Consider the following 20,450-nt stretch of genomic DNA (forward strand, 5'->3'; position numbering starts at 1 on the left):
GAGGTCTGCCATTGCCTTCCCCCGAGGAGGCTGAGAGAGTGTGACTTGCTCAGGGTCACTAAGTGGGATTCATGACCAAGCAGGGAATCAAATCCTGGTCTCCAGAGTCAAAGTCCAACGCTCAGACCTCTACTCCATGCTGGCTCTCTTCCATCTGATACCTCCTCCCATTTGTAATTATTCTGTTTTTCTCCATTTCTTACCAGGACCAAAAAAAAAAAAATCTGTTGAGTAAAATACAGAATAGCTGTCTTTGCTCTGGACACACCCCAGAATTATAAGATAACTCTCCGTCCATGAATAGTTTTGATGACCAAAAGTGAATAGAGCTCAGTCCTCCCACTCCTTATTACCCCCCATCCCTGGTTTTCCTATTCAGCAGAAGAATTTAGGTTTAGTTGTAGTGCAGCTAATTGAAGAGCTGGGAATCCATGCCAGAGATCCCCAGTTGATCTCAAGCCTTAGGGTGACCTATGGTTTCAACAGCTACCCTGATCAATTGAAGGAACAGAGGTATTTTCCAGTGGGGTGGGAGCTCTTCAAGTTTGGACACCTCCATGTTGAAGGACTTGGTTTAATCCTTCCCAGGTTTCTGTAGTACGTAAAGTTGCTCAGGATGCCTAGAACAATCCGTGATTTTAGTAAACCAATAGCATTTGCTAACAAGGAACTGAGCGTTATTGTGGTCACTGCAGTATTTACTTGGGGTTTTGTAGTTATGTCAGAGGCATTGTAGTTATGTGAGAGGCACCTTGTGACCATGTGGTTTGCCTTGGTATTTTTTTAGTAGTTGTGTAATATAAAAACACTTCCTCTGATTGGACAAAGTACAGTTATACAATGTCTTGAATATAAAATCCTTCATTACGACTCTGTTGTCATAGAATAAGCTCTACTTCAACCAGCCGCTAGCAAGGAAAGAAACGAAAGCGTTTTGCATAGGCTTCTGGTTTTTGTGCCGGTTTCTTGAGGTAAGGTAAATAACAGAATGAAGTTGCAAATGAATGGAAAATTCAGCTAGTGACATACTGACTCTAGTCTATATGCAGATGACATGCTAAGCTGAGCCTTCGATCTTTCAGATGAGGTTATTTACAAATGTTGATCTTGGAAATAATTGTCACTCCGCATATGATTGAATTTGGATAGCTTAGGTTTTTCTTCACTATTGTTGAGAACACTATCACTTCATTTGCTGTGCGATGTTAGGGAAACTTCATGCTCACTCTTTTTCTGTCTTTAATAGAGATAAAATAATACCGATTGAGGCTTAGAAATGGTTAAAGTACATGAAATGAACACCCTTTGTAAGATACTCAATTGGCGTTGCTAAGTTAAGAGTGCAAGGTGTCACTGTTGGATACAGATAGGATAATAAATGAGATCTGGGAGAAAAAAATCATTTTGAATATATGGGGGAAATGTTAACACTAAAAGAACAATACATTTTTAAACTACATTGACCTTAGGTTTCTCTGCAATGTTCTCTATAGAAGGAGGGTCATAAACTCTTAGGTTTCTTGAGACGGCACCAGTTGTAAAACCAAGTCTTACAACCGAGTGGCCAATTGTGATGCCTATGATCAGGTACAGTAGCTGCCTTTAAAAGAAATAAACCATAGATTTGTCATCATCAGTTTACCTTTTGTGATCCATGCAAACAAACTGAAAGAAGGATGCAGGTTGAGGATGAGCAAAGCCCTCTCTGCCAACGCTGCCAAGAGGTTTACAAAGAAAAGTAGGAAATTGCTCAAGCAGATTCTTTTTCAAACCATTTGATCGGAGGATGTTTAAACTGTTGGCACTGTGAAGTAATTGTGTGTACACACACTGCATTGCGATGCGTTGGAAATAGCCGTTTTTGCATGTCTGGAAAGGGACGGCCTTTTGCTAAGGCTGGAGCAGGGGACATCTCACCTAAGAGGTTTCTGAGAGGCATTTGACTGCTATAGATATACTGGCTTTATGGCATTCTGTCAGCTAAATATTTTGGGGTAGCCTTTTTATCATCCCATAAGGGACCCCAAGTATTTCTGTACCTGCCTCCTATCAAGACATGTAGTTAATAGAAACAACATAAGAAGGCTTTTTCAGGCTATCCACTCTGTCAGGATATTCACATTTTTGATCGCATGTTGACAGTGTTTGGTTTAAACTTTGGTCTATTGGTCAGGTAATATTTTTCTCCTGCTGTTTGTTTCTCTCCTTTTTAAATAGAGCCACAAGAAATCATAGGGATTATCTTCCAGTTTTGTACTTCAGAAATTTACTTTGTTGTATTTTAAGTTGCTCTGTTTTTGAACTAGAAAGGTGGGATATTCATACTGCTAATATATAAATAAATGTATAGTTGATAGAGTTAAAGGGCAACCCAGGATAGATGTACTACCTAGGCTCTGGTTGTAGCTAGACACTCCTCAGTCTACTTATGTCATGAACATTTGTTGAAAAGAGCATGGAATAGTGTGATGGGAAGCCTTAAAAAAGAAAAGTAACTTCACTGAAACTGTGGAAACAGCAGCTTTCAAAACAAGCATGACTTGACTTGGTTGGTCCCAAGTTACACTTGAAGATGGCTCTTGGATCTTGTTCAGGGACTGAGCCTTCATAAATTTCCATAGTCCAGCTTGGGCAATATTAATCTTAGGTCAGACAGTGTCCTCAGCAAGGGAGCATCTGGAATTGCACATAATATGTCAAGACTGTATTGTAATGTCTCTGTGTAAAATTGATAGTGGAGAGTTGTGAGACTTGTGTTTGCAATCCTTCAGGTGTTTCTTCTCAAACGCTGGAAGGGAAGATGCCGAGAGAGTGATAGTGAATGAACACACCTTCAGCAGGAGACCCAGTCCTTTGCTTCCTTGTCACTGGTATTCCCTTTCTTGATGCCTTGACAGATGAACTCAGATGAACCAGAGATGCATCCTTGCAGCCTTTTGAATCCTAGGCTCACTTCACATTATCTCTCTTTATAGGCAGCACCAGTCTGAGGGAAGCGGAGGCTTGTGTTGCTTCTCCAGTGAAGCTTTGCCTTTGGTCCTGGCCTTGTTACATCACTCCTGACACATCCAAACGTAGGGGATCATATCCCCCTTTTTGTGTTTCATGTACCCCCTTTTAAAATAAAGAATCATCCAGAAAGCTTTACAAATACAGTAATCGATTCACAACCCCCTTCCATTTCGCTTGACCTCCTGGCCCCTTAAGCTGGTCCTTCCTATTGCCCAAGTGCATTTCCTTGTTATGAAAAGAGTGTTTGAACTGGCTTTTCAGCTGGTTTCATTGACAGTCTGTGCTGCTAAAAATACTTTCTGTGTTTCAGCTTCCATGCGTTTTGACTCCAGTCTTCTGTGCGTGGAATTTTCCAGCGAAGAAGACTAGGGCTGTATGGCCAACAGCTGGGCTTAATCGGTGATGCTCCCAGGTTTCATGGAAGCATCTCTATGTGTGTCTCTCCTGCTAGAAGAAAACCAGACTCTCTTGGTGTTACGGACCTGGCTGGTGCTAAAAAAGACACTCAAGAGCTAATGTTCTGTAATGAGCCAGGCGTTGCCTTTTGCGCAGAACGGAGGCTCTGGGAAGCAGTGGCTCTGCCATCTCACCATCCTGGCTAATCCAGCCTTTGCCAGAGTCCTCTCATTATCTGCTTCACTTGTTTAGAATACTCAAAAGCCTTCTTGTTTTGCTAATCAGGACAGTCTGTGAATGACTTTCTAAATGTTCCTGGTCTGCTGGCCAAGCTAAACCGCTTTTGATGATCAGCGCAAGTTTCTTCTTGCCTTTCTCTTGTTTCAGTAGTCACTGTTGGTAACCAGTTTAGTCCCAGCCCACTCCCTTTCTCTATTGACTCTCTCTAAGAAGGTGTTTCAGAGTCCTAAGGACTCTACTTTCCTTATCAGTGTTTCTTCTTTCAGATTATTGAAATATAGTTCTGGAGCTTCTCTAGTTAGCTGGAAGTGTATGTCTGCTAACTAGACCTTCTGCTGTCATGAAAAGCAGAAGGGAAAGATAGAAGCTGTAATCTTGTAAGGATGGATTGTGTTAGGATCCTGTTAAGCTTGGCAAATTTTACTGTCCCTCTATGACAGGCTGTCACAACTTTTAAGCCACTAAGATGAGTGCAGTCCATAGATATCCATAGACACGATAGCCAGACAAGCGTTTGAAAAGTAATCTTATCTTGGATTCCCGGTGCAGCCTTGGTCAAGTGTCAAGAGCTGGAAGTTCATTGACCTGCTGGTGTGCTGCATTTGTAGAAATGCGCACATCTGGGGGAAGCCAGAAAAAAGTATGGGAGCATTACAATTTGAGAGCTGGGTTTCTTTTTCTCAGGTCTTTCTGTGCAACTGACTGCATTGTGCCTGCTTGATGCTTTGGAGAACTAGCAGAGAGAAAAAGTGGATGCTCTGTTTTTACACATCAGGTTCTGTGGAAATTTTGCATCTCAGATTGTATGGCCCATCCCTCTCTTGTTGAAGTATTTCTTGGCTGTTGTCTCCTTTGCTGTTTCTACTTTCAAATGGCTCTTTAATCATTCTTCCCAGGCAAGCTTTTGAGAGAACAGAGAAAACACTCCTTATTTTGTTGGGATTTTTCATGAGATTATCCAAGGGCTTATTTCTCATGGTGGTTTCTCAATGGCCATTCACTGCCTCTTACCTCAAGAATTTAGTTGGAAATGCCACCGACTTAGCTTTTGAGTTCATGCCAGTGAACATCGGTTTTAGACTCTTGATTGCCTTTTTAGAATAAATCCTCTTTAGCGTGCCTTTGGAATAAAGCATTTCCTTATTGCTATTTATGGCTTCGTGATTTATCATATGCTTTTTTCCCTGGGCTCCAGACCTGCTTTTGTTAGCTCCTTTCAACCTGCAGGTGTCTGTTGATAGGATTTCAGGGTTAAGCAGCCGAGTTCAGTTGCTGGCTGTCTGCCATGCTCTGGAGGCAAAGGAGGCTGGCATTGGCACTGCCTTGGTACGCCTCACTTCAAGGGGTAGCAAAAACCTGTACACAGAGTTGCTGTAACATATAAGAAGGAAAAGAGACAATTAGTTATAACCTTACTGTCTTTGGAGGGGGAATGATAAAGTGGGCCCTCCACATTCACTGAGGTTAGGGCTGCAGAACCCCCATGAATAAAAAACCACTGTCCTTTTTACCTAAGAGAACACCTCTCTAGGAATCTCCAGATCCTCTGGCGCAACTCTGTGGTCAACATCTGGCAGAAGCTGACCATAGAATCATGCTGGAGACCCTATCAATGCCTAGAGAAGTGTTTTCTCTTGGTCTTCCATTGTGATTTTATGGTCAGCCTCTGGCAGAGTAGGGCTGGAGGGCTTACAGATTCCTAGAGATAACACATTACTCAAATCTGTGAATAATCATATCTGCAAAAGTCAAAATTGCAAACATGGAGGGCCAGCTGCATTTACAAACCAAGGGACAAGCACCTTAGTAGCCCTCTCCTTTCTGAGGAATACTTTTTCATATCTTACTAAGGAGCCCAGGGAGTGCAATATTAACCTCATTTTGAGTTCATTGAAAGTGGGGCTGTCTGTGCCTTGGCACTCTAACCTTTGTGGGCATTGGAGCCGTTATTGCATAAAGATCGTAACTAGTCAAGTAGGAACAAGAAGTAAGAGACCATATCAAGAGATGCCAACAGCTCTGGGTGTTTTGCAAGTGGTAGCCCTTTAAAGGGCATGCTATAATTACAGGGTTGAAGCTGTCTGAAGAAGAACAACTGTGCAAACTTGAAGTCTATGCCCAAGTGTAACAGCTGCATATAAAACAAATAATGGAATGCTGCTTAGCCACTGGGGCTAGTTTGTATATTATAATTGCTCAGACCTGGGCTTGCATAGCTACTTTGTGTGGGAATTGAGTCAACCTTGTTCATTTCCAGAAGGCAAGATCTATGTGCATGTTCTTTCAAGTCACCTGTCGACTTATGGCAATCCCACAAATTGGATAGGGTTTTCTTAGGCAAGGAATCCTCAGAGGTGGTTTTGCCCATTCCTTCCTCTGAAATATAGCCTACAGCGCTTGGGATTGTTGGCGATCTCCCATCTGAACTAACCAGGACTGACGGTGCCTAGCTTCCAAGATCAGACAGGACCTGGTGCCTTTCTACACAGCTGTAATTTTTTATTCACCTGAAATATTCTCTGCTGCCTATATTTGATTTGTTCCATGGCATGAGTGAGACTAATTTTAAGTTGACATGTATATGTTATTTCATGTCTTTGGGCTTCAACCATATGATCTGTAGTTTTCTTCATCGATTCTAAATTCCATAGGAGAAAGCAATAGAGGAAGAAGGTGGAAGTGAGGGCAAACAGAGGAGAATGTGTTCATTTCAGCACTTAAGTTTATTTTTAGAAGGGAGTTAAGACTAAGCAGTTATGCCCAAATTGTCATGGGAAAAATGGGTGAAATATGGCTGAATAAAAACATTTCAGATTTCTGTGACTACCTTCAAAATGGGGTTTTTTGGGGGAGTTTCCAGCTGTTGAGGGTGTTTCCTGTTGGGAAATTTTGGATGAAATTCTGTGGTAATGAACTTGCCATAACTTTGACTCTCCATGAAGTACTTATGGATCTTTTGTGGGATTATATTGCAGACTGGTCTTTATTTCTTCCTTTTCAGACACCATCGGAGTGTTCTTTATTGGACCTAATGCTCCACAGTGAATGCCTGCGAAGTTCTTCTGACTTCTGAGGTGCTATCATTTTTAGGGAAAACTGATCTCCTGCCCTGATAACTTCGTGACCACGTCAATTTCCTCAACATCCCGGAAACAATGGGGATTGGCAAGAACACCACTTCTAAATCCGTAGAAGCTGGAAGTCCAACCGAGGGAAAATATGAGGATGAATCCAAGCATTCTACTTTCTTTACATTGCCAGTAAGTTCAAGGCTCTTTAAAAAGTTAAATTAGTTTTCTGGATTATTTGTGGGGTCCGTTTTGATGACCTAAAATGTCTGCTCCAGCATTACTAACTGGCACTTACAAGTGGTGTTGTATTATTTAGCCAGGTATATCTGGGAACCAGTTCTCCAAGGAGTGGCCCATAGTAAAATTGGAGGCCCAGTTCGCGCCGTTATTGTCAAGTATGTGCATTTTAATGTGGTGGAACTTTGAAATGGCATGAGTTGATAATGACCTGCCATATGCTTCCTCTGATGTCACAAACACTGTCTGGATTTTGCTTCCTTTGTACGCTTTGCTGTTACTCAGTTCTGGGGAAGAGGTTTATTGTGAAAGCTGTCTTGTTAAATTAAGTCTATTGAAAGAAAGTGCTAGATGTATTTTCAGTACAGAGCGGAGTTCAAGAGAAATGATGCTCATAATTCCTCTTATGAATTACTCCCTTTGTTCAGAAAAAGAGATTGGATTGCTCAAGTGAACAGGTTCTTATCTCACCAAGTGCCATTACTAGATAGAGTGGTGGTTTTAAACTATTGTGTGATGACATAAGATGGCTTTAAAGCACTGTACATCATTTGAGTTTGGCTCACTACCCCTCATGGAATATAATATAGAGTTAAGTAAGGTGAGGAAAAATGCAACCAAGGTGATGAAAAGGCTGGAACAATTCCCTGGTAAGGAAAAATTATGTGTAGTAGTAGTCTATCTTAGGGGGAAAAAAGGGGGCAAGGAAAGTATAATATGGTAGAGATACATGAACACCTTTACAGAGGGATTAGACAAATTCATGGCGGATAAGGTGATGACTACTAGTCATTGCGAACAAGGCATGATGGCTGTATATTACCTGCAGTATCATAGTCAGTATGCCTCAGAATACCATCTTCTGGGAAACATGAATAATAAGTGGCCATTGCATCAATTTCTTGCTTGCTGGCTTCCCAAGGGGCAGCTGGGTGGCTGCTGTGGTAAAAGGATCCCAACCTAGATATATTTTGGTTTGATCCAGCAGAAGCTCTTGATTTGGGCTTAAGAGGATGGCTTGATATTGGCCTGCTTCTAAGTAGAACCACAACCTTCTACACTACAGTCATGTTAGCCTGCTTCTAAATGCTAGGTTTGGGTTAGCATAGTCATGTTATGCTTCTCTCCTTCTCCTTAACACTCTAGTTTGTCTCTGAGCTCTTCTGGGGAAGACACCTCTTTCTCATGAAGCTGCTTTATTGCAGCTGATAAATTCACAGCTGTGCCTACAAATAATATGAAATGCTTTTCCTGGAAAAGTGCTTTTTAAAAACAAATTCTTCTTCTCCATTTGAAAGGTGCTGTAATGATGCTGGGTGGGCAGGGTATGGTCTGCAAGCCTCATGTAGCCTCCAAACCCTTTCGTGCATACCTTTCTCTCTGTTCTCCAGAGATTATGGGGTTTTTTCTTTAAAAAATGCTATCATGATTTGCACAATTGAGCCTTGTTCATATAGCCACATTGCCACTCACGTGTATTTAGGGATGTACTGGACAGCCCCTAACCCTAACTCCCCAATGTTGCCGATATGATATCTCTCCCCTCCTTGTATTTATATGTTGCAAATAGTGGAGACATCTGCAGCAGAGAAATCTCCTTATGTATCCTGCCTCTTTATGTATATGAGCATGTATAGATATGAATGCTCATATAGGCCTTTACGTATCAGCAAGACCTGGTTTCAGTGTCAGAATTATCTTTTGTGTATCTTCCAGTTTGCCAGCTATTCAAGAATTATATTTGTTTCTCATAAAATAATTCACGACTTAATAATGTTGCTGTGCTCCTTGCAGAGAATATAATTTAAATGCTTGCCCAAGCGGTTATTAGTTTAATACTCTAGGAACTGTACACATTCCTTTTTGTTTTCTTAGGTTGTAATAAATGGTGGCGCAACATCAACCGGTGATCAAGATACGGAAGACACAGAGCTGATGGCAATCTATACTACAGAAAATGGAATTGCAGAAAAGGTACTTTAGCGTTCTGGAGTAAATTAAAAATGGGTACTCCATCGCCAGAGGTGTGAATATCAGTGAGGATCTAAGACAGTCCCCTGCTAGCAAGTTGGTTTTTGTTGGAGGGGACTTTTCTGAGACTGTCAAGAAGATTGGATGAATTCTTGTAGTCTCTGGAGATGAGGAGTAAGAATGAAGAACTGAGATGAGCAGAGCTGTAAGAGAAGTGAAGATGCAGTCCTTTATTCTACCCCTTATTTTCTGGTTTATGGCAAGTAAAATAGTTATTGGGAAGATGGAAAGTGCTGGGGGACTGCTACCATTGATTGATTGATTGATTGATTGATTGATTGTTACCCACTTTTCTCCAAAGAAGGGATCCAAGGTAGCTGGATCAGCCACTTGGAAAGAGAACATATGGAACAGCATTGTTGAGGGCTGTTTGTGATGAACACAAAAACTGACTCACACAGGCTTGTTTCTTGTCTCTTGCTATTCTGTGATAGATGGGTTATTAAAACGGCCATTAAACATCTAGGAATAATACTGTCTTATCACATCAACAACATCCGTCGATGCTCAAGGCAAGACTTATCAAGGAATGCCCTTTGCAATTCACTAATCATTACTTTGATAACCTTTATAAGCAATCCTCAACAATGTCCTCTAACAAACAATGCCAGCAAAGCTGTTGCCTCTTGTTCTCTCTGTCTCTTCTCCTTCCTCCATTTTGGTATTTCCACTGGGTTTTGCCTTTGATTCCTGACATTCATGCCTTTGGTTAAGGCTCTATGGCCATGTCTCGGTTGTAGTAAAAGCTGTCTATACCTCTCCCCTATATTTTGCTTATAGAATGAATTCTGCTGCTTGTGTAGTTTTCCCATAAATGTGCTGAGTTTACATTGCCATGTTGGGATTTTGCTGAGTTGAGAAGTAGATAGCAGGTTTTATTTCATAGAACTTTTTTTTAAATGAACTTGTGTCTTTAGCATTTCCTTTTGCTATCACAATTTCAAACTTCCCCTTGCAAAAAAGAATCACACAGTCTTTAAAGTGAGGAGTGTGATGATCAGGATTCCCACAAGATCTGCAGCATTCAGAAAAGTGTCAACTTGCCACCCTCATCTTAGGTTATATGACAGATTACATTTCACCTTTTCTGTGTATATTGTACACATATCCAGAATTCTGAAATCCATAGTTCTCCAAAATCCAAAGCTTTTTGAGCTACAATACAAGTACCATATGCGTTTGTGAGGCTGGAGAGAGACACGAGGGTCTGTGTAATGGCAGGAGTACACACTTCCTGCCATTTCACAAATCCTCAGTCTTTCTGAAGCCTCATTGTGTCTCATTATGTATATGCAAATACAGATTTCAAAACCTGAACATGGAACACTTCTGGTTCCAAGCCTTTTGGTCAAGGGATACTCAGCCTGTAGTTTAGAAGAGCATTGCATGTTAAATTAGAGGGATGTTTGATGTGAAATGAATCCCCAGAAGTAGTTCTTTAAAAAAAAAATGAAGTTTTTTATGTTTTGAGCCATAATAATTTCCCAATAGATTTCAGGATTATGCTGCCTTTTACACAATTGAATGCCAAAGTAAACACTTTGATACTCAGCCTCACAGTATCAGCAGTTGTCTTCTTGCACAAAATCCCTTTTCCCCCCCTGCCAGAGTCTAGCTGTAAACACTAAGCTTATTCATGGAGGCGAAACGCCTGAGCATTTCTGTTCCTAATACCACCTTTGTTTCAGAGATTAATTTTGGCAGCCAGGGAGTTTGCCAAACACTGCCAGCCCCGGACCACCTAGATTACTTCCAAGATTGTAGATGGTAGCAATCATAAGGGGATTAAGTGGCTGCAGCATGCTTAACTAATAGGATGAAGTTATACAACTGGGTCACTGGGCTCTGGATTCCAAGATGTATTTTGACTTTATAATCTGTCTAATGTACTATTTTTCCCCCTTGGGTCTTCACTCTCTTAATTCATGGGGCTTGTGGGTAGGGCTGCTACCTCTAAGAGTGAAGACAAAGACATCCACCCTTTTCTCCATAGGATCATAGTGACTTATGTCATTTTTCCTTACATCGGTCTTGCACTTTCCAGTCCAGTATTGTGTCATCTCTGTCTGTTTAATGTCAGTGGGGCACCTTGGTCCTGGTTATGTGATGGGGGGGGGGAGATTTTCCACTGCTGTATTTGTGTGTGTGTGTGTTAAATATTTTTCCTGTTTTGGAAATGAATTGTTTTCATAAACTTCGCTGGTAACATAATGAATTATTACAGTACAGTTTAGACTGGACAGCTGGGAATGGATGCAATACTAATCAAAGTTGTAGTTAACTACTTCCAGGAGAGTTTGCCTAGGAAGTACAAGAATCCAAGTATTTTTAAGCAGGCTGGAATTAATATCTTAACAGTTTTCTGCCTACCCTAAGGAGAGTTTGAACTGTATAAATTGACACAAGTATTCCAGTAACATAAGTTCCACGTGAACTTATTTAAATATAACATTTCAAAAGACATTTTTTCCCTAAACAAATACTGAATTCCTACTGCTTCTCATGATTTATACAGCATGCAGAATTGATGTGATATGTTTTTATTTTAGACTGGTTTGCCAGTTTAATTTAAGCCCACGAGATCCGATACCTTCCACTGATGTAGAGTAGTAGGGGACTATGTATTTCCGAAAATCTCTGTCACTGCCCATGTCTTCACCCCCAAAAGATCCCTGATATGGCCACACTCCTCATATAGTGATATTCCAAGATTGCTAAGGAGGCATCTGTTTTTGAGGGTGAGTTCTTTGACTTGCCTTGTTCCAGCCTGGGCAGTCCTTAAAGGAGCAGATTGCAAAGGCTCTGTACATGCCTTCACACTGAATTGGCTAATAGTGCTGACTGCATTTTTCTTATGGCCTTTTGCTTCTCTTGCCTCCCTCCCTCATGGGTCTTTAAACTGAGGTGTGGGGCTGCATCCCACTTGTTCCTATTCTTTTACTCCCCATAAGATTCCCAGGTCCTAAAGTACTGATAATAAACCGCTGAAATAAAATACGCCTCGGAAAGGCTTCATAAGACACTCTATTTACATTGCCTTTATCGCCATTCTTATATAATAAGAATTATGGAGGCCGTGTTCTTGGAGGATTGTTTTACTTCTGTAATCTGAATTTGGCAGCTTTGGTCCATTTGTGTCCCGAGGCTTTGGGATGAGCCAAGCTAAACATTCAAAGAAAGAATCTTTACTAGCATGACACTCCTCTATCTTAATACTGTATGTTCTCTCCCCTCGCCCACACCTGAAAGGCTGTAGCCTTTAAACACATGCTGCATGCTCACGAGTTACTGCAGATTTTTAAGATAAGTGTTTCTTTTGAATGAAGTATTTGCACAGCCCTGTCCTGTTAACCATCACTCAGCCCTCGGTTCTGCTTTGCTGCTTCACTTCTCAGCAAGTTGGGACAGCTTCTAGCAGCTGTGGCTTCCCACTCAAGAAAGTCCTCATTCAGCCACACCTCGGTTCATCTTCGTGGTGAGAAGCAGAGAGGGGATGCTATGGGGAAAGAAATCTGAAGAGCTAGACTTCTGCAACCCCTCTTTGCTTTTGAGGATTGTGTCCTGGCATAGGGAGGAAAGGGGCCTCTCTCCCTGCAAAGATGGGGCACAGAAATAATCTGGTGCATCCTTTCATGTAAAGGGAGAACAGAGCTTCCCAAAATGTTCATTCTTATCATTCGTATTATGAGCTGTTTTCTACAGAGTCATGACGATTGCCTGCATCCCACTTAACGCATAGAGAACAGTTTGGGGGAGCCAGGGTTCATGCAGTTCCACTGGCATTGGCGGTAGTAGGTTGTCATTATATTTAAATCTGACTCTCTTATATATTATATTTACATTTTGCTTAGAAAACTTTAGGAGGGCAGGGTTGCTGTAAGGTAGAGTTGACACCAGTTTTAAACCCCCCCCAGAACAACAAGAATTAAAACTATTTCAAACTTCACTTTGGGCCCAAACATACAGGCCAAAATAAAGCTGCTTCGGGTCACTTTGGAGGTATGCTGTTTAAATGATGCGTGCTTCTCAAGAGGTCGGAAGCCACGCCAAAGCCATGCTCCAGTCCTAAGGGCTGGAGTGCAGTTTTGGTGCAGCTTCTGGCCTCTTAAGACACATGTGTTATTTAAGCAGCATACCACCAAAGTGACCCGAAGCAGCTTTATTTTGGCCTGTCTGTTCGGGCCCTTTGATAAAAATCAACAAAACAGCACATCATTAAAGGCCCATTTGCAACCCAAAAAGCCCTTCAGAACAGAAAATGGTTCACTTTCCAGTGGAAGGACAGTGAGATGAGAGCTGTCTTAGCCTCCCTGGACAGGGTTTCCAAAGCCAGGGAACAGCCACAAGAAAGGTTCTCTTTCTTATTCCTCCCAAACAAGCCTAGGAATGTGGTGGGACTATGAGAAGGGCCTCCTCCAAAAGTCTTGGTCCCAGGCAGACCCATGTAGGAGCCATGCTGGTGCGCAAGGATAAGTTGTGAGGTGCTGTGGCTGAAAGGACCACAGCTGTATGGAGCACTTGCATGAGTATTCCTACTACAGCAAATATAAATACAGTTGGCCCTTCTTATACACAGATTTTTTATACACGGATTTAAGCATACACGGTTTGAAAATGTTCCAAAAAAGTATAAATTTACCTTGATGTTCCATTTTTTATTAGGGACACCATTTTGCTATGTCATTATACTTAATGGGACTTGAGCATACACGGATTTTGTTATACACGGGGGATCTTGGAACCAAACCCCAGCGTATAACAAGGATCCACTGTATGCACAACTTTACTTTCTCTATTCCATTTTACAAAACGTAACATGCCCAGGGTGTACAGTACACTGCTATTAAATCGGTGCTGGGTTGGGAAATAGCTGTGTTGTTCGACTTTCATTATCCTCTGTGATATGAAGCACAGCACTGGCGCATTGAGAATGTGAGGTGATGTGGCACATTTAGAAAATGTGTCAGATGTGTGCCTTTGGGTCTCAGGAAATTGTCTTGTTCGAGAGCAGGATATTCAGCCTGACGCTAAGTATGGATTAATCGGAACGGAAGTTATATAAGTCCTTCTTTCTACAAGGTTCGAGACTGGTAAATTAAATTTGTCCTTTTTATGGACTGCTGCCAATAAAAAGTGTTAAATGGTGTTTTTGCTTTCGTACAGCTTTAATGCTTAGGTGATTCAAGTTGGCTGCTTATTAACAAAGATATAAAACTACCTCAGTGGAGACATATCCCAGTTTAGTTCTCTTGACTCCATCCTGCAATACGAGGTTGAAATCCTAATTTATACATGAGTATATCACTTCTGTGGATGCGGTGGACTGCCAAAATGACCTTGCAGATTAAGCCAGGACTCTCCCTAGAAGCCAAAATGGGCAAACGGAGACTGTCAGACTTGGCCCACATTATGGGATGACCTGATTAATTCAAAAAGATGATAATCCTTGTTAAAATGGGAGGCAGTAGGAGAAGCAAAAAAGATGCATGACTTTAAAATGGACTTAATGAAGAAAGCCATAGCTGCTCTGAGTCTGGAAGATCTGAGTAGGGCTGTTCATAACAGGATCTCTTGGGCTACATTTGTACTGCAGACGTAATCCGGTTTGACATCGCTTTAACTGCCACGGCTCAGTACACTTCCCAAAATTCCATATCATTGAACCATGGCAGTTAAAGCGGTGTCAGATGGGTTTATTTCTACAGAGCGGGTGCAGCCCAAGTGGGCTCTCATTCCTGGGGTTAACCATAAGGCAAAGCTGACTTGGCAGCTGTTAACAACTATTTATCACCTCCCTGGCTTCACTGCCTTTTGTCTTTCTCCCATTCCCTCTCCAAAAGGTGACTGTACTACTATCCACATTGCTCACAGTAAACAAGTGATGCACCAGTGTTTTACTACAGATGTAGTGATTGCGTACTCTTTTATTTACCCTTCCTTATCTGGCATCCATTGGAATAAGAAGAACAAAGCATTGAATTGGAGATGCCTCATGAACTCGAAGGAACACAGTCACTGTTGTGGTAGATACAAAGACAGATATTTAGTTGCTGATCTTTCACATTTGCTTCATGTAAATCCTATAGACACCTAAACTTCAATAGACTCAAGACAGTGTTGACTTTGGCTTTGTAAATTGTTACTAGGTCTTGTAAAGTGTCAGCCAGCTATCTTAGTTTTGTCTGCACCAGTGCTATTCCGATGGTTGGTCCATGAACTGGTGCTGGTCCATGAGCCCTTGGCTATCAGTCCATGGCACATTTCCAAATGCGGTACCAGGCCCTGGCACTTTGGAGTGGGGAGATCTGCCAGTCCTCTGCTTTTAAGAAACACTGCTCTATGCTACTGATATGACACCGGTTCTTCAGGGACTCATACAGGAAGGAGTAGTTCTCCATTCTGCTTGGATAGGCAAGGGATTGAATTTAGGTGTGTTCAAAGGCTGCACTGTTTCACTGAGGCCCCCTCCTGCCTTTCATTTATCTGTGTTTCAACCTTTGGCAGTTTTTGTACAGTGCTTTCAAATGCCAGTGAGGTCTAGATAGTGCTATCACATTCGCTCTGCCTATAGTGTGCATGGGCAGACTTTGCATCTCATTGTGCCTTGCCTGGATTCTCATATAGCCCTGATTTGAATCTCATTCAGTTGTGTACGTTGGGGGGGGGGGAACATACTCAGTTTCCAGTGTAGGAGCATAATAGTGAATTGTGAAATCTGGATCTCTTATACAAGTTTAGCTACTTTTTTTTCCATACCCATTATTGACTGGTGGGTGGTTTGGTGATCCTCCCCACTTCGTGCAAATGAATAGGTCATCCTAATCTTCATTTTGGCAGAATGTACAGTGGTTATATCACAAGAAGGGAATAATGTCTCATTTATCTTCCAGGGCTGGAGGTTGGTTATATGAAAGAGGGAGGCTGTGCATTTTCCTTGCATAGGTAGAGAAGCTGAAAGTAAAACGTTTTCCTTTTTGACCTTTCTTTCCTTCAAAACAGGACACAGCTGTCATGGAGGGTGTTCAGGTAAACCCATGGTGGATCGTGCTGAATTTGGTACCCCCGTTTGTTATTTTGAGTGATTCTTGATTTAATTCACTCCAATTTTGTTTTTGACAGAGTTCTCTGGCAGAGACACTAGATAGCAGTGGAAGTTCAGACACACAAAGGAACGACATGATCTACACAATTGAAGATGTTCCCCCCTGGTACCTCTGCATATTTTTGGGGTTACAGGTACAGTTAAAGCATACTGTGACAAAATATTTCGGCTTTCAGATTACTCTTGGTGAATAGTAATTAAAATTCAAAGGCTTCTCCTTTGATGTGTATTTTCAGGAACTTGGAAATGATCATTTTGGATCATTTAAATTGAAAGCTGCATAAGGTTTTAGTAAGAGCTATGGCATATAGAAAGGCATTTGCTCCCTAAATCAGATTTAATTGGTAATTACAATACATTAAACTTAAATATATGCTCTTGGGCTCCTTGAAATGACAGAAACAAACTCAAGGTAACAATATATACTGATTGCTAATAGACCACGTCTTTGTACTTGCAGCACTACTTGACCTGTTTCAGTGGGACTATAGCCGTGCCCTTCTTGCTAGCAGATGCCATGTGCGTTGGGTTTGACCAGTGGGCTACCAGCCAGCTGATTGGGACCATATTCTTCTGTGTTGGAATCACAACTTTGTTACAAACAACCTTTGGATGCAGGTGAGTTTAATGCTTACTATTTAGTAAGCTGCCTATCTAGTAGTATGCTTACTATTTAGCATTACCCCCCAAGCTACTTGTCATATCTGATTTTTCTTCTTGATGCTTTCCACATATTGTACAAGTATTCCCCAAATCTTCAGTCATCATTGAGAGTTATAGTGCAACACATCTGGGTAACTCTGGATTGGGGGAAGCATTGCTATATGTACTATAAAGAGTAAAGCCAGAGAAGAAGGAAGAAAAGCTTCCCAAATGCCAACAGTATATATTTATAAGTATATATTGTATGTACAGCGCTGTGTAAATTTACAGCACTTTATAAATAAAGGTTAATAATAATAATAATAATAATAATAATAATAATAATAATAATAATAATCCAAGCAGCAGACATCCATTTAGAAGTCTGTTTGGATTTGTTTTTTTGCAGCCCCTTTCCGAACAAGGTTTGTCCCCCTTCCTACTTCTTCCTAGCCATTTTATCATGATAGCAATGGACCCACAAGGGTTGGCAGCTGCTGATAAGGGTGCAATACAAGGGTCTAGTAAAAAGCCCCAAGTGCCCTGTCCCAAACAAGGCATATGAGCTTATAATCTTGAGTTGCACTTGCATAGGTGAAAGACAGGATTCTGGTCTTTATATTATGGGCAGATAATATGAATTATCTTGTGATTGTGCCTTTCTGAAATATATGTTTAACTCTCTCCACCTTCCTCATGTTCAAGAATTATATTTTAAGCACAGAATGATTTTGAATACCTTGAACCTTGGGGATTTGCTTGGGTGGGTGGTCCCTTCATTGATACAGGTCACAGCTCTTACATACTCTCATTGTGTTATTGTGGCCAGTTCATTATTGGTGACCGGCCTTCTCTTGGCAACAGGGTTTTTAGTATCTTTTGAGCATTCAGAAAATTGAGGTTTCGACCTAATAAGTATTATTCTGTACTTGACTAGCTTTTTTTAAATTTAAAAATTGATTTTCATCTTTATTCAAGATCCAAAGTATGGTGAGCAATGTTCTATATCCATACTCTTCCTGCGTGGAACAAGAATGAGAAACAAAGTGGAGAAATTGTTGTATTAAACTTGTGTCAGTTCCAGTTATTCCAGTAATTATAAATGTTGGAATCTTTTCCTCAAAAGTAGAATATATTTACCCATGAAACAGAATATTGGGTGGAGGAGAGTAGCTCAGTCGGATAAAGAACTCAAGCCAGTATAAATAACATTGTGAAGACAGTTGAAGAGAATCCTCCCAAGGAAAACCCCGAGCCTTGTGCAATAATTATCCAGGTTTCCTGAATTAAAGTCGAAGTGATCTGTTATCTGTTTTTTCTCTTTTATAAAATGCACTTTTGTCCTTTACTTTCTCTTTACCTGCCAAGAATACTTCTGCTTTTCCTTTCTTGAAATACAAAGGTGTAGGCCACTCTCCTTGGTTTTCTGGAAAGAAGATCATATTTATTATTCCTTGCAGATTGGCTAATGCTTTGTTCCTCTGCCTCTTTGAACTGGCCTGCCCTGCCATTAAAATGAACCAAACCCTAAAAATGTTTCTTCTCTAATCTGGAGTAGGTCAAAGTGTGCCAGATGCACACATAAAAGCCACCATAAAAAAGAAAGAAAGAAAGAAAGAAAGCTAGATGAAATTGTGCTGACTTCTGTGTTTCTCCTTGCAAAAATCCAGCCCTAAGTGTGGTTACAGCTCACTAGGAGTACCCAGACACTAAGATTTGCTAATTCACTTTAAGACCTCCTTTCAGACTTTGCCATTCTCGTCAGTGTTTGCATGATAAGTGGTGCAAAAGCAAACCAGGAATGGGAGCAATAAGAATTGCAGAGGTCCTCGCTGCACCAGATCTGCTGACCATGATTGAGAGATTGGAATACTGCATCTGAAACTATCCACAGTGATAGTATTTCCTCCCCTTTTTCTTCAAATCAATTTTACAGTGCTTTCAAACATCAAATTCCATTGTTACAAAAATACTGTTGGTTACCTGGAGTGGTTCTGGCAGCCTAGCATCCATTTGGATTCTAGGATTGAAGCACCAGCACCTTAAAGATCCGGAGGATGAACTCTCACAGTCTGGAAGGACCAAAGTAAAAGTTGAAGTTGCTCTGTATTGCATCAACTCTTTGAAGGAACTGCCACTGTAATTTTAAAGACTTAGTGTTCTTTCACAGTATGTCTGTGTGAGCACAATAATTTGCATTTCAGCTAGCTGAAGTAAGTGTTGAAATGTTAATTACTGCTTTTGCCAGCCAGATGATCTCATGATGTGCAGCGATGCAGATGCACATTAGCAGAATGTGAGGAATTTGAGAAAAGATGAGTTGTTGTATACTTGAGTCTTTATTTTTCCAGCTCTCTGTTTCACATGAAAGCCAAATATACTAATTAGCCCTGCATTTTATTATTATTAGCCCTGTATTCTATATGAAGTTAGGACAGCTTTCTGCTTGGGAAGGCAATATATAAATGCATTAAATACATTTTGCAGAGCAAAGTGCTTTAGTGTGTATATATGGAGCCTAGCTGAGGTTTTTAGAGTGGAACATGCTCTTAGAGCAGTTCATAGTAAAGTAACATTACTTGCCTGTCTCATTATATTAATATTATTTGAAGAATGTATCTGTTGATCTGATGCAAGAAAAATGGGCCAGTAGAATATTTCCATTTTACTGATGTTGCTTGTTGTTGTTGTGTGCCTTCAAGTCATGTCCAACTTATGGCGAACTTCCCTCTGAGGCTGAGAGTGTGTGACTTGAGTGAGGATTCGAACCCTGACCTCTCAGAGTCCTAGGCCAACAACACTCAAACCACCACACCACACTGGCTTATTTTATTGACGGGTTAATATAATTGAGAGGATGGTGTGTCCAGAGTCACTGCCTCAGTTAGTAGATAATCTGAGATGTGTATCTCTTCCTTGTTATTTCTCTTTACCTAAAATCTCTTGTAATCTTATCAAATACAAATACACCCAAGATGGCCCTTTTTTTCGACCTCTTAGAAAGATTTTTAGGCAAAGCATGATGTCGTTGCAAAAAGTGTAAGCCGTTTTCTCACCCTCCCTCCTCTTCTTCCCCCAGGTTACCTTTGTTCCAGGCCAGTGCATTTGCATTCTTGGCTCCTGCCAGAGCTATTCTCTCCTTGGACAAATGGAAATGTAATAACACAGGTGAGCAAACACCCTATTCAATGGACAGGGGAAAGTTATCCTAATTCTCTTTTTAAAAACAATTAGTGGTTGTGTTGAATTTTGAAAATCTGGGGGAAAGTTCTGTAGCCTCACCTGATTTTGGGATAACTCAGGGGCAGATCCTGCCCAATATGTGTCCAGTGTTGGGCTCTAGCAAAACTTGGCTGTAGCTAGTAAGTGAATGCCGGAAGAGGCGGGCTTCATGCTGGTGCTAAGAAGGGGTAATTCAGTATATGAAGACTGGCCAACTCATTTCAATCCCAGATTTTGATTTTTGTTTTGGACTAGTCTATCACAAGATTTAATTTTACAGAATAAAAAAGCGAACATCTGCTGTTGGCTGTGAGATGGGATGCATGAAGTCCCTTGGTTCAAAGGCAGTGCTGGAGGAGCGGTAGTGGAAGAAGACTGTCTTTTCATGTCCCAATTTTTCTTGCTTTCTCAAACCCATCAGGTTGCCCACTGTGGGAAACAGAATGGCAAACAATTAGTCTGGTCCAGCAGGGTTCTTGTTTAAGTTATTTTCACTT

General features: G+C 41.0%; 1 protein-coding gene across 3 annotated transcripts in view; it reads left to right on the plus strand.

The window, feature by feature from the left end:
• Positions 1–20,450, plus strand: part of LOC149306680 (solute carrier family 23 member 2) — a 54,378-nt gene that overhangs the window by 13,369 nt on the left and 20,559 nt on the right. For 2 of the 3 annotated variants that reach the window (XM_089539149.1, XM_089539150.1), the window contains 5 exons: positions 6,650–6,908; positions 8,832–8,930; positions 16,107–16,223; positions 16,550–16,707; positions 19,811–19,899. In XM_089539149.1, the coding sequence (XP_089395275.1) occupies positions 6,804–6,908; positions 8,832–8,930; positions 16,107–16,223; positions 16,550–16,707; positions 19,811–19,899 (568 nt within the window). In that variant the 5' untranslated portion in view covers positions 6,650–6,803. Of the gene's footprint in view, positions 1–922; positions 972–6,649; positions 6,909–8,831; positions 8,931–16,106; positions 16,224–16,549; positions 16,708–19,810; positions 19,900–20,450 lie in introns of those variants that run through there. The other variant, XM_089539151.1, reaches the window with a different exon arrangement.

Source organism: Sceloporus occidentalis, unplaced genomic scaffold, assembly GCF_023333645.1.
Source record: "Sceloporus occidentalis isolate IW3139 unplaced genomic scaffold, rSceOcc1.0.p SCAF_9, whole genome shotgun sequence".
Classification (NCBI taxonomy): domain Eukaryota; kingdom Metazoa; phylum Chordata; class Lepidosauria; order Squamata; family Phrynosomatidae; genus Sceloporus; species Sceloporus occidentalis.